At 37.3% G+C, this 14,457-nt stretch overlaps 2 protein-coding genes across 5 annotated transcripts in view; both read right to left on the bottom strand.

Annotated features, from left to right (window-relative positions):
* Positions 1-4,281: 4,281 nt before the first annotated feature.
* LOC130910641 (ictacalcin-like) lies at positions 4,282-6,778 on the bottom strand. 3 transcript variants are annotated; one of them, XM_057828107.1, is made up of 3 exons: positions 6,616-6,778; positions 4,560-4,705; positions 4,282-4,476 (listed from the first exon to the last, which is right to left on the bottom strand). In XM_057828107.1, the coding sequence occupies exons 2-3, from the start codon at positions 4,695-4,697 to the stop codon at positions 4,336-4,338; spliced, it is 279 nt and encodes a 92-aa protein (XP_057684090.1). In that variant the 5' UTR covers positions 4,698-4,705; positions 6,616-6,778; the 3' UTR covers positions 4,282-4,335. The 3 variants fall into 3 exon arrangements, with proteins under 3 accessions (XP_057684090.1, XP_057684091.1, XP_057684093.1); XM_057828108.1 differs by having other exon boundaries at positions 4,560-4,702; positions 6,616-6,777; XM_057828110.1 differs by having other exon boundaries at positions 4,560-4,707; positions 6,622-6,662.
* Positions 6,779-10,808: 4,030 nt separating this feature from the next.
* LOC130910502 (protein S100-A1-like) overlaps positions 10,809-14,457 on the bottom strand; it is a 73,509-nt gene continuing 69,860 nt past the window's right edge. Inside the window, exons 1-3 of one of the 2 annotated variants that reach the window (XM_057827870.1) lie at positions 13,813-13,970; positions 11,225-11,387; positions 10,809-11,083 (exon numbers count right to left, since the gene is read on the bottom strand). In XM_057827870.1, the coding sequence (XP_057683853.1) occupies positions 10,922-11,083; positions 11,225-11,365 (303 nt within the window). In that variant the 5' untranslated portion in view covers positions 11,366-11,387; positions 13,813-13,970 and the 3' untranslated portion in view covers positions 10,809-10,921. Of the gene's footprint in view, positions 11,084-11,224; positions 11,388-13,812; positions 13,971-14,457 lie in introns of those variants that run through there. The other variant, XM_057827871.1, reaches the window with a different exon arrangement.

Genomic DNA, 14,457 nt, shown 5'->3' with positions numbered 1-14,457 from the left:
GGTACTCGATCGGTTGAAACAAAAACCAGGCCCCACAGCGGCCCTTGAGGACCGGTTTGGAGACCCCTGCCATAATTAATCTTGCCATACAAATAATAAATTTCAATGAAAATACCAATAAACATTTCAAGACAAATCCTGGATACATAACCTTCATTGGAAAGTATTAACCAGAAAACAAAACGATATATACATGATTTAAAAAATATATCAATTTATCTTACTAAACTTTAAAAGTAAAACCATTCATTTTATTAATATTTTGTTATATTTCTTATGAATTAATATTGCTGCTGCGTGTGCATACATTGTTTTACAGCTAAAATATTTTTCTTTAGGAGAGTGATAGGAGGACTAGCATACTGTAACTTGACACGATTGCAAAAGGACTAGCTGGCACTAACCCTTTGATTGTCATTTAAAATGTAGCTACCTGGTGGATAACAATTGCCAGTATACCGAGCAAGTGACCCTCTTCATCCCTTTTTACTTGCCCTGCGCTTGTCTGGGGAACTTCCACCAGCTTATCATCACACCCATCCTCTTCTTTTCTCTCTCCCTGCACCGGCTGCACGTCAGAGCGGCTCCCGCTACCCCTCTCACCATTGCCGGGGGCTAGGCTGCTGTTACCCGACGTGGCCGTTGCAGCCAGACTGCTGCTTGCGAAAATATTTCTCAACTTAAGACATTTTAATGCTTTGCTCTCCTGTTTCTTTAAAAAAAATTTCTCCCTAACCTTCTCCGCGCCACCCTTTTTTTTTTTGCCACCACCATCCATATTGTGCATTAATGCTCGTCGCTAGTTTGCTTCCACAAAGAACCAATGAAGGGTACTTTGTGTTTTCTTCGTTCTTCTATCAGACTGGCGATGAACAGCCAAGCGCATTGCTGCCACCTGTCGGATTGGATGCGAACTGTAGATAATGAGAGGCTAGAGGGGATAAAAACAGTGATGTATAATGAATGGCGGCCGCCGGCCGTCCAGGGCACCGGCCGTTCTGTGATCCTCCAGAACCCACAGATTACCAGTCCGCCCCTGGGAGGACAACATGTTCACAGTGGCGGACTTGGCAATTTTGGGGCCTAAGGCGAACATATCCAGAGGCCCTCTTCATGGGTCAGGGGTTAAAAAGGTGAGAAGGGTGTGGAGGAAATACATTCTGGTACACTAGGGCTGTCCTAAATGACAAATTTTCTCCTGATTAGTCAGCCGACTAGTTTTAGAATTAGTCGACTAATCTAATAATTTTCTTTTTTTTTTTTTTTTACTAATTTAGCAATGAATTTTATGATGATGCTTAATAATTCACAAAACTATTTTGGAACACTTAAATTCTTTATTAAAGTACAAATAATCATGTAAATAACAATAATTAATCACAAATAAACAATGAGGTTAAATGCTGATAGCATTTACTAGTGCAAAAGAATGGAAAGTAAACATATTCAGAAGACTGACTTTGCCTTTCCAACATTATTCAAAACAATTCTTTAAAAAAAAAATTGTAGCATTATTATTATAATATACTACTATATATAACAGTAGTAGAATAATTATAATTATTCATTGCCAATCATATTTGTCATAAAGAGTGTCATTTGAAAGCTATTCTTAGTGTAGAATCTGTATTCTGTAGTATTTACTCAACATATTATAATATTAATTTATATGACGAACATGACGTGCTTTTATCCTGAAATGTTCACCGGAGGTACGTTCGCTAAACTGCTAACCGAACGCTTTACACTCCGTAAAAAACATTCTTCGTCATTGCTTGTTGTGTCACTAATAGATTTAATTTTTTTTTCGTTAGCAAATGCTGTTAACCAGCTGTTGAGTGTTATTGTATGGCTGATTGGAACTGTACTGCATTGTTTCGCCACAGGGTGTGCTGTTGTGTATTTCATCTTCGGTGTGAAGAAGAAGAAGAAAATTAAAAGAGGCATTAGAGGCCTGTTCTCAACCTCTCCCTCACTGCACTTTGGCTCTCATGGAGATCACGGTCGCTCATGTGTTCGAAATAAATGATAGCCGATGTGCAAAGTAGCAAGTGAGCTGTACAAACGATAGCCGATGTGCAAAGTAGCAAGCGAGCTGTAAAAATAGCGAGCTTAGTGGCGTGAAAAACGCGGGAGAGCTAAGTGAATCTAACAAACAGCTAAGCGGAGCTAAGCGATGCTAAACGGAGCTAAGCGACGCTAAACAGCGCTAAATGAAGCTAAACGACTGATACTCAGTCCGTCGGCGTGGAACTGTCCATTCTAGGGCGTGTGTGGGGGGAGAGATAATATAAATGCAACATTCAAATGGCTTTCTTTTCCGTTTTGTTATTGTTTGCAAGGGCAGCTGGTTGGGGGCCCCCTACTGGTTGGGGGCCTAAGGCGATCGCCTACTTCGCCTGAATTGTAGTTCATGAAGGCAGATGTGGAACCAAGCCCGTGCCACCACAAAGACCAGGTGTTTATGTAGCCATGTTGATGCTGCTGTTACGGAAGGTATGTTTTTCCTATCACTGCATTTTCATGTGTCTGCTGCTCAAAAAATACTAAAGCTTAAATCTTGCGCATGAAAGGACTTGTTGTATTTGATATTGTTATTACGATGATGATTGTAATTATGATGATGTTTAATATCACTACAACTATTGTACTACTATGGCTGCAACACATGCTATCTGCTGCTAGCCTGTTGCTAATCAGTACGTGTAGAATGGTACAATTAGGTAAACGCGTAAATGCAAGTGTTAAAAGTTTTTTGTTCATTTGTTTACAGGTGGAAAACGCTGTTAGGCAAGGAAAGACCACTCGATGAGCCTCACAACACTTACTGAACATCGATGGACATAAATCGAAACTATATGCGTTCTACTTTGATGATGGCAGGCTCGACTTCGTTCATATTATCTAATAATTTTGTAAATTATGATTTATTTACCTGTTTTGCACATGCACCAACCGTTTTAAATAAAACAAGAAATGGAATCATGTTGTCCAATGTTTTATTGCGATCAATATCTGCAATAAAAAAAGAATGTCATACTATTTTTGATTTTATGTACATACCTCCTAGTATTTGTAACAACAAATCCGTGTCAGCCCTTCACCATTCGCCAGCTGTAATATTAATTATAATTTCACCTCATTTTGGTCAGTCAAGTGGCCGACGTATCAATCTACACCTCACGTTGACACAGGCTGCACACGTTGTTATAATTTTGTCCACGAATGATAAACGAAGTGATAAGGACAAACATACAATCTTTTAGGAAGATTCTTTGTTTAAAGCACATCCTTAACTTATTGTCTGCTGCTAGTTTTGACTTAAGGCGTATGGCGAGGTAGATCCACACTGGCGCATTGTAGCTACTAGCTAGTCACTGATCAAAACATTCCACTTCCAACCATATATATAGGCGCTTCCAGGAGTTCATGTACAGCACAGAAAGTCTCGAAGTCCAATCTACGTTGTGCTGAATCCATTTTGGGAGATTCCGTGGGTTCCTTGATTTTGCAGTTTTAACTTTGTCAACACACTGCTTCTGTCTAAACTGGAAGTTCGGAGCAGAAATGATTAAAGATGGCGCTGCCCATGTTTCGCTCAGGAAACTTCTATACGTCTATATTTCAGGTAAACAGATTTTTTCCATCATTTTAAGACATTTTGAAACCTGGTTGAACCAGGACAGGTCAGCAGTTTGTCCCAAGGCCAACACTGGCAGATGTCTATCTTTTTTCACTGTCGTGGCTTCAGGCCATTCACACTTTCCAGTTCATCTAAGCTGTCTATAGAGAGAATTGGGACAGGTACAGAAAGGGCACACATACAGACATAGTGAAAAGCTCCAGTTTAACCAGATTCATGTGAAACACGCAATGCATGTCGTACAACTGTGATGGAATGGATAGTGAGTTCTATTTTCAGTGTAGTTAAAAAAATAATAATAACTGATGCTGCAGTTCTGACAAACCGGCCTCAGATATTGACATTGGGATATAGTGTATTGTTATAGTTATAATTTAGAATTTTGTTAATTGCAGAAGTCATATTTTTATCAAATTCCAGTGAAAATTTCCAACAGCAAAGTTGGCGAAATACAACAAAAAAATCTGATTTAAAAAATAAGCCAACAATAAAATAAGCTTTTTGTGTTCTTCTTAAACCCAAAAATTTTCCTTCTAGCGCTCCCTGCTGTTTTCAGCCAAGTAGTGCACTTTATTGCTTTATGAGATGATTAAACTTCTATGATACATTTCCACAAAAAACACATGACACAGCTTGAGTATTTTCATGGTGTTTATTGTCTGACTTATTGGTGTTTTTTGGAGACGTGAGACTTATTGCTTTTTCACGCACTCATGCAACATCATAGCAAGGCTAGCCACCAGGTTGATAAACTCCAGGAAGTCCACGCTGTTGTCACTGTTGGCATCCAGATCCTTGAAGAGGCGATCAATAGCCGCCTGGTCCTTGGCTTTCTACACAAAACACACATACGCATGCAAAATGATTTTACACACGTTTTGTCCCACGCTTGTCAGTGTGCTATGTGGCCACTCACTCCCAACTCCAACCCAAATTCCTTGGTGAGCATCTCCTTCAACTCTCCTTTATTCAGAGAGTCTTTATCACCCTCCTTGCCAGCATACTTGTGGAACGCGTTAAGGAGTAGAAATATGGCTTGCTGAACCTCACCCATGATGGCTGCTACATACAAAGACAAAAGCATCACACAATGGGATTACAAAGTTAAGAAAAAAAAACTACTGAGAGAAACATGTCAAGCCTCCTAAGTAAATTGCAATTTTACTTTTTTTTAGTACCCAATTCAACTTTCCTGCTCCCACAAATGTCCCCACTGGCAAAACATGTCTAGTTTAAACTTCTTTAAACTTTAAATTTACAATTTTGCTTCTTTTTCCAAAATTGAAGAAATGTTTCAAATTAAACATTTCTATTGTCAAAAATGTTAACTATAAACACAATTTTGGGGGGATTTTTCTTAAAAATTATAATTAAGTTTTTTAAACCTAATCTTCCTTGACAACAAATACGTACATAATAGTTTTATTTATTTATTTATTAAAAATATATTTGTGATAATATATATACAGTATATATTTGAGTAAATGATGTATTTTTTAAATTTTACTTTCTTCCTTCACTTGTCGATTCCTTTTTTCTTTTTTTTTTAAAATTTTTTTTCTTTTTTACCCTTTTATTTATTTTGATTCTGTCATTCAAAGAACGTTTGAGAGCTTAAATAATGAAGCTTAAAATTTCAATTTTCAAAAATGTTAAATAAAAACAATTTTGGGGGATTTTTTTTCTAATATTTTTTAAAACTTAATCTTCCTTACAATGAAAAAACAAATACATAAATAGTAGTTTTTCTTTATATTTATTACAAATATACATGTATTTGAGTAAATGATGTATTTATTTTATTCCTTCATTTTGCCAATTCCTTATTTTTATTATTTAATTGAAAAAAAAAAAAAAAAAAAAAAAAAAGGATTGAATAAGCCTTGGTTACCAATGTAATTATATTTCAAACAAGGAATTACAAAAAAAAAAAAAAAAAGTAACATTAGTGGTTCTCAACGTGTGGTACAGGTACCACCACCACTACTTAATAACGAGAATTTACTCCAAATATATCTATTTAAATTATGCTGCGGTGCCTAAATTAAAAAAAAAATTTTTTTTTAGCTTATTTATTTTAGTTGTCATTCGAAAAACATTGTTCAGATAAATGCTCAACTCTAGTCAGAATATTTTTCTCAAGCCTCATATTCATTTTCTCTACAGTGTGAAAGACAAAAATCACATCTAATGTGTTTTGTATGTACTGTAGTTGTATACAATGCATCCATTACCCTTGCAATCTCACCCCTTTAGCACCAGATCCAGGAATGAAAGAAGATGGTACAGTGCAGTACTCTGTTTAAGAGCAATCTCTCCCCCTAGTAGGCCGAGTGGCGCCTGTGCATGCTTACTGAAACTCTGCCTACTGGGACCACTAGAGGCCTTGTGGTGGTGAAACACTGGCACGTTACCAGGGAGCCTTGTTTATTATACTCTCAAGTTGAGGGCGTAGTTTGCAGGGGGAAATGATTATCAAACAACAGCGCCTTTGTTCAAGACACAGCTACATGAGATCATGTTTCTTCATCACCAACACTTTATTCTTAGAGATTTAAACACTTTTTTTTTTTTAACCACCTGGACCGTAGGGAATAAAATGGGTCAATGTCACGGCAACAGCGTCTTGTCACCAAGTAACTTGATAAAACAGTGACAGTAGATGCTTTTTTAAAGCCTTCTTTAGTTCTTAGATGAGACTTAACTTTATGGAATTTAAATAAAGAAGCATTAAAGTTTAATACTGCATGTCCAGAGAGGGAAAAAAAATCCCAATTGTGTTGTATTCAGCCTCCCTTTCATTGGGTGCGGTCGTCCACACAAACTGGGATCAGATGCACATGATATGAATTAGGCAAGACTTGCAAGCTATAAAAGGAACAACTTTTACTAAATCTGGTCAAAGTAGAAGATAACTTAATCATTTAGAAAGGCAGTCAAAAACATTTCTGAATGTAAGATTTTCCACTCACCTTAGTTGGTATTTCTTAATGCAGATGAGAGTCAGAGCGCAAGGACGAAGTGATGAGGAAACAGATGCTGGGACGGCTTTATACTTCCACCACACCCTCCATCATCCCTCCCTCACTGATTCTCCCTCTTTTCCCTCTCTCCGCCTTCTCCGATCATTTTCCCCTTTGACTCAACTTCCTCTTTAAAACGGCATTTGTTGCATAACATCAAGAATAAATGCCAAAAAGCAGTTTTTCCATTACATTTGCTTGTTTTTCCAAATTATTTCCCCCCTACCTCCAAACTATATTCACATTCTAACTCTGATAAATGTATTAAATGGAATTAGAGTCACTGCGGACATTCTTTTCCCCTCTTGGCTTGCATTTTTTTGTGGTGGGGCTGTGACTCACAGTCACTTGGCCTAAAACTCATTCCACACAGAACTCAGTGCTGTGGCAACACAAATGTCTGTTATGTGATGAAAAAAAACCCTCAAAACTCCTCATGCTCTGAACACACTACTAAACTTTCACTGAAATCTTCTGCTTACTAGTACGTAATCTAAACTATGAACATAGACTTTATAATGTATTGAAATGACACATTCCCATTTTCTGCGTGACGCTTTCCCGAAAGGGGCCATCCAACACTCCGCTTCATTCATTAGCGATCTAACGCCGGTTTTAGGTTGGAAAAAGTACGAAAGCTGTACTGCATACAAACAGGAAGGATTGTCTCAGGAGCGATTTGTTTGCGGTTTCAAGGTAATTATATTTTTCGTACCATGCACGCATTTTGAGATGTGAAAAAAATCAATGGGAGACATTAGCCGCTACAGCATTGGCATTATACTTCGCAATATTTACATAAAATAAATGCTACCTGCTCGTTTTTTTTGCTTTTAACCAAGAATCAAGACTGTTTTACGTCCATATCTATAAAGAATTCAGGGATTTAAGCATTTATTCACAAGAATTTTCAACAGAAAAAGCTTTGTTTACATATGGCGGCCGCTAATTTCCTTACTGACTAGCCTCATATTTCGCAATATTTACGTAAAATGAATGCTACCTGCACGGTTTTTTTTTTTTGCTTTTAACCAAGAATCAAGACTGTTTTACTTATTTTTAACGGAAAAAGCTTTTTGTTTACATATGGCGGCCACAAATTTCCTGACTTACTAGCCTCATAGTTCACAATATTTACGTAAAATAAATGCTACCTGCACATTCTTTTGCTTTTAACCAAGAATCGAGACTGTTTTACCTCCATATCTATAAAGAATTCAGGGATTTAAGCATTTATTCACAAGAATTTTTAACGGAAAAAGCTCTTTGTCTGTTTTTCCACTCAGGCAGCCTTAATGAAGATAAGCCCTCTATGAATCGACCATGTGCCCCGTGTCCAGTCAATACATTATGAAGTCTATGGTATGAAATATTCATGTAATAAATGAAGAGAGTGCACTTCAAGATGAACCTGTTTTCAAGGGCGCAAGTTTGTATAGGCACGGTAGGGACATAACACTACCAACTTTTCAGGATGCTCAAATTGTCCCCACCAACTTCTAAGCAACCTTATTTGCATTATATAATTATTTCAATTATATAATAAAATAGATTCTTCCCATATGTTGCAAGCATAGAATAGACCCTACCATTATTAAGTGAATGATTTTCATTATGTTCAGACTCATATTTATCCCTTTTCACTTGGTGAATGTGCCGGTCCATTTCCCCCCCCTCTAACACACGTTTGATTGGCTGATGATTTGACCCCCTCGCCACACACAACACGCATTCTCACAACCCAACAGATTCATGTTGACAACATGCCGCCTCCACCGCCACCTTCAAAGCGGAGCGATATTAAAAAGTTTATTTCGGCCAGCAGGAGTAAGTAATGTAAAAGGATGTCGATGTTGGGGAGGTGGGGGAAACACCACTAATTTTGCTACTGAAAGTCCAACCTACATAAAGAGTTAGCATAACATTAAACTGTGTAAATTTGCTAACATACAAAACTACTGCGGTCAGGCCAGCCTCCGCAAGAAACAACAAAGTCAAGCTAGCTGTCCCTTATTTGGATCATGGTTTGCATTATGGGCATTACGGTAATGCAACGCGGTGGCTTCGGAGGCGGAGTGCAAGTTCTTTTGTTAAAAAAACGGGGCGGGGGACACTGACATGAACATGAACTGACACAAAAAAAATTCTGTAAAATGAATTCACAATTTTCAATTCAGAAAATTCAGAATTTAACTTTGGTTCGAGTCTTGGGGTAGTCTAGTATGCCTCTGATGTAGAACTGTTCTTGGATATATCAGTTTTTTATAGATATGGACGTAAAACAGTCTTGATTCTTGGTTAAAAGCAAAAAAAAACGAGCAGGTAGCATTTATTTTATGTAAATATTGCAAAGTATAATACCAATGCTGTAGCGGCTAATTTCTCCAATTGATTTTTTTCACGTTTCAAAATGTGTGCATCGTACGAAAAATATAATAATTACCTTGAATCCTCAAACAAATCAGTCCTGAGACAATCCTTCCTGTTCGTATGCAGTACAACTTTCCTTCTTTTTCAACCTAAATCCGGCGTTAGATCATTAATGAATGAAGCGGAGTTTTTGTTTCGATAATTTTTTCCCATATCACTTTTATATTAAAATACTTTAGTTTGAGTCTAGTGGTGCTCCATTGTCACACAGAAATGGACCTATTCTTGGATAGCTCTTTTTTTTTTTTTTTTTTAAATAAAGGGACTTGCACATCAAAATATTGTCGTAGTTTTTGAAAACAAAGGTTTGAATCAAACATTGTATCACCTGAACCAATACACATGAAAGTTAGAATCAGTCAATACAGATTTATTTTGCATTGATCATTTAGCCCAGGGGTCCCCAACCTATTCCACTAAGGCACACTGTGGGTGCAGGATTTCATTCTTACCAAACAAGATGACAACACTTTTTCCCCAATCTGGTGTTTTACAAGTGCAATCAGTTGATTGCAGTCAGGTGTGGCTTGTTTTAGCAGAAGCCTCATTGGTTCAACTGTCTCTGCTGGATCGGCTGGAACAAAAACCAGGACCCACAGTGTGCCTTGAGGACTGGGTTGAAAACCCCTGATTTAGCCTATCAATTAATTGGGTTCATATTCGTGAGAAATGTAGCCCTGACCCCCGTTCACACAATCTGTTTGGTCTTATTAATGGCCCGTCCCCAGCAAAAAGTATACATGCAGGTTATGCTGTTATATCGTCCCTACCAATGTTGAAACCCAACCTACGCCCTTGCCCGTTTTCATCAACATGCACAGTTCCCTTTAAACGCAACAAAACCGACCTAATTTTCAAATATGGAAATCCAACAAAAATGTAAAATTGGTCAACATGAATTTGTTCCTATGATGCAAACATTTCCTTTTCTGATATACTAGTAGTTTTCAGTCCAATGAGGTAAGCTTCTTTTATACTATCTAGTGGTCATATGACTAACTTCGTAAAAATCAGTTGCGTTTTAATGTCATCTAGCGGCCAAAATAGAAAACTACACTCAATGCAAAAGGTAGGCTACAAAATCATACACAGACACGCGCTCACAAAATTGTATCCCAGCAGCCTGCCTATGTTTGAATTGTAACCATAACAACAGGCAACAGGGCGTGTGTCCAAACGTAATCTTTCCCCTGATTTCAGACTTCAAGGCACTTTGTTATGACTTTAACGTGAAACATTCCTCCAGAAGTTTGACATCAGATTGTCATTGAGTTTAACTGATAATAAGTGAATTTTATCAAGAATTTAAGGGGAATGGATTTATTTGGCGATAGTTTTGCCCATCCTAAAGCACGGTGTTACACAAACCCATCTGAAATAAGGCACAAAGAGTGTTATTGAGTGGAAAAACACTGATGGGACAGTCGCTTTGTTGACTCGTGATCACTCTTTCCCCACCATAAGAAAACTAAAGCATCTTATAACGGTGAGGGCGTGTGTGTGGAACATTCCGCCCATTCCCCACCATAGTGATAAGTTTTATCAACAAAGAGGGAGCGGCATTCGTGTACTTTGACTCTTGTTTTGTTTGAACTAAAAGTCTTGGTTTTCTCTTCTCTCATGTTACAGAGATACCTCACAATTGCGCAACTCTTCATTGATGACATACGGTGACGATATCATATTACAATCATCCTAACACAACTCGTGAGTTTGAATCATTGGAATCATTTTTAATGCACGATAAAAAAGAAAAAAAAAAAGAAAAAAGAAAAACAACTAATGAAATGTTTTGCGGAGTGTTTTCTTCAGGACATTATTGCTTCTACTTTTTGGCGGCGGTCTTCATGTGTAGTTGGTAGCACTGCTCACACGCTATGGATAGTCCTACCACCAGGGACACAAACTCCTCAAAGTCTACTTGGCCATCCTTGTTGGTGTCCAGGTCTTTCATGATCTTGTCCACGGCAGCTGGGTCCTTCTGGCTCTGCAAATGCAAATATTCAAGTGAGCAATAGCGCCCCGAGTCCATGTAAGTAACGTTTTTATTTTTTTAAATCCCCCCACAGAGTTTAGTACCGTGTTGTGCCAAGACATACTGGACATTCTAAACGAGCAAGGAATTTACCCTTAAAAAGTTGGACAGCTCGTTCTCCATCAATTCTCGGAGTTCCCTTCGGCTGAGGGTGCCAGACCTGCCGTCCCGCGAAGCGTAGCGGTGGAACACCACGATGAGGGACTCCATGGCTGTCTCCAGTTGTGAAGGCATGCTTGCTTGGATTGGATTTTCACTGAGGGAACATATTTGGATTCAGAGACCATCACGGTGGTGAAAATGATAATAAATATACACGCCACCCATGGAAACAGCCCAGCTCATGATACCTATATAACTCCTAGTTTTACAGCAGTGTTAATAATGATCATGTTTATTTAATTTCCCTGATTTGTTTGAAAACTTTGGAAATACAGTGATCCCTCACTACTTCACGCTTCAAACTACGCCTCCTCATTCCTCAGCGGATTTTTTTTCAATTAATAAAAAAAAAAGAAATACAGATGAGCTGTCCTGAGCCGATTGCGTAGTCTCACTCATCCCTTTCCTTGCTATTTGTAGCCTGCACTGGAGTAGCTTATTAAAGTCAATGATGATTGACAGATGTTTGGGTTTGAAGTTACCAGAGATACGAACTTCAAAGCGCCGCATGCGTCATTCATCGTTTATCTTGTTGCACAGTTGCTGTGGCAACTCAATGTGTGTAAGTGAGCAGCTTGAGCGGATTTGAGTGGACTCACTCAATGAAGCATTTAATAAAGCCAAGCATTTTTCTACTACTTTATTCTTGTTTAAAAATAATTCGGTAGGACAGTAACATGTTTAAAAGTGAACTCATAATAATTACCGTATTGGCCCGAATATAAGACGGCGTTTTTTGCATTGAAATAAGACTGAAAAAGTGGGGGTCGTCTTATATTCGCGGTCTAGACGTTATACCCATTCACGACGGTAGATGGCGCCAGATATCATTGAAGTGATGTTCTGTCATGACAGCTCTCAGCTACTCTCAAGTTTAACCAGTTTGCATTATTTTATTGCAATGTTTTTCTTATTCAGATTTGTTTCAAGACTACAGTTACAGTTAGACTTCACTTTGATGGTTAATGCAGTTATAGCGATTTTGTTGTTTTATCACAATAGATTGGTTTATTTACATTTCAAAAACCAGAAGCCATTCATTTACGAATGTGATTGCACTTTAGTTTACATATTTAACTGTTCAGATATTAAGATTTGAATGCGCTAAAATAACATGCTTTTTTTCTCAAATATGTTGTTATAATCATTTGTTTCAGAGGTACTATAATTATTTTCTGTATAAAAATTAATTTGGTGTTCAAAAAGTCTTTTTTTTCAGACTTGAGTCTGAAAAAAGAGGGGGTCATCTTATAATCAGGGCCGTCTTATATTCGGGCCAATACGGTACAATTGAAGTGGTTAAAAACCATTTATTGATATACATACACACACATACCGTACATACATAAACAATATATAGTTTGGGGGGGAAAAAAAAGAAAAAAACATGTATTATATGTATCTCTTTCTAATGCTAAATCTGAATACATTGTCAACACAAAGAAAAAAAAAATCACATATCATGGCGAGTTCTGGTGTCCATTAACCGCGAAAAACAAGGGATCACTGTACTGTATTTCTTCCAACCAATTCAGAAGCTAATGTATTTGTATTCAATTAAATATACATTCAGTTTTTCTATATATGCAGTGAATCGTAAAACAGCGTGTCGTCAATATCAATGTATCTATGGCTTGTCATTTTATCACACTAACAACAATACAATCAATCAAGTCTCATTTACAATGTGATTTGGCTACAGTCATTTTATCTTATTTTACTCCCCATCCTTTTATCAGATAAAATAATTATTTATTGCCACTCTTTCCCTTAAACTGAAAATACGAATACAAATAAACACCTCAGGTTAGAAAAACTCTTTTACGCTCCATTTACATAAAAAATACATTTTAGAAGTAAGTGCTAATACACAAACCTTTTCAAGCTTTTACATGCACTATGTAACTGGCTAACACCCTAAATTTTAAAGGAGACAAATTCAATCAGGCTTCTGTCATTCTTTATTTCTTAACATGGGTCTGCAGACCTTTTACGCACCCTTTCACATTAATTTCCATGTTGTAATTCAGTGACACATGCAATGACAAATTATGGGGTGTGCCCTAGTAAAGGGTTAAGCATGAAGGAAAAAGGCCTGCCCACAGATGACTAAACTGTCTGTAACTCACAGTAGTTATGGGTGGAAAATCTGTTTTTCCCCCTCTTAGTGTTGGACATTCATTTGGAATAGTGGCACAGTTTTCGAAGGACAAAAAAAAAAAAAAAAAAGAGACTTTTATGCAGTGACATTCCCTTGGTAGTGCCACACCTAGTTCCTACTCTATACATCGTGAAACAAGCCTGGACTTGCTAGATTACAGCAATGCCAATAACATAATGTTCATTTAAAAAACTTCTCATTCTACATTACAAATTATGGACTCACTTCTATCTTACTTTAAGTAGCAGTCATAACATGGTGAATAATAACGCAAAAAAGAACTTTACACAACATTTAAGATTATTAACAGTTATAGTTCATGCAATAAAATTATCGAATATAATGTTTAAATTCCTACCGTTTAAAGGGGTCAACGCAGTTCGCGAAATGCGGTGCTCAGAAATCGGCCGGCCCAAAGTGCAGCGCTGGTTTTTATAGGCAGACTCCTCCTTGCTGCGCTGTGTGTGCGACAAAAGTGAGCGAACCCACGCGCAGAATTCAAGCGATGGGGCGTAAATAAACTTTACACTGCAGGTTAGAGGGAGTGATTGGTGACTCGTACTGTCCACGCAGAGTGATTCAGCGATGTGCACACTGAGGAGTCATCTAACCGTCGAGTCAGCAAAACAATAGAAAATGGGTTAAATGTGAATTGATACCACACAATACTCATAGAATAATTTATGTTTAGTCTAAACTAAAACACATCACCCACATATAGGCGCCCTATAATGAAGTGCACTAGTAGCATTTGTATTGTTAAGGAGGGGAAAAAAAAACAGTCAGTTCTTAGAATTTGAAGTGGTGGAGTTTGGCGTCATCTAGTGGTTAAAACACGCAATAAAAAAATAAATACATTAGATATTTCGTATTCTGAATTTAAAAAAAAAAAGTTACACAAATTGAATTAACTACACTATTGATAGTAAAAAAAAAAAAAAAAAAAAAAAAAATATTGCTATTAATAATAATAATAAAAATCTAATCAAAATGAATCATCCCA

Source organism: Corythoichthys intestinalis, chromosome 22, assembly GCF_030265065.1.
Source record: "Corythoichthys intestinalis isolate RoL2023-P3 chromosome 22, ASM3026506v1, whole genome shotgun sequence".
In the NCBI taxonomy this organism is placed as follows: Eukaryota; Metazoa; Chordata; class Actinopteri; order Syngnathiformes; family Syngnathidae; genus Corythoichthys; species Corythoichthys intestinalis.
This window is presented reverse-complemented; position numbering and strand designations above follow the sequence as displayed.

Coding starts and splice junctions, on each gene's coding strand:
- LOC130910641 (XM_057828107.1), bottom strand. CDS start 4,697: ATGGGTGAGGTTCAGCAAGCCATATTTCTACTCCTTAACGCGTTCCAC. Junction 4,477..4,559: donor AATTTGGGTTGGAGTTGGGA/GTGAGTGGCCAC, acceptor TGTTTTGTGTAG/AAAGCCAAGGACCAGGCGGC.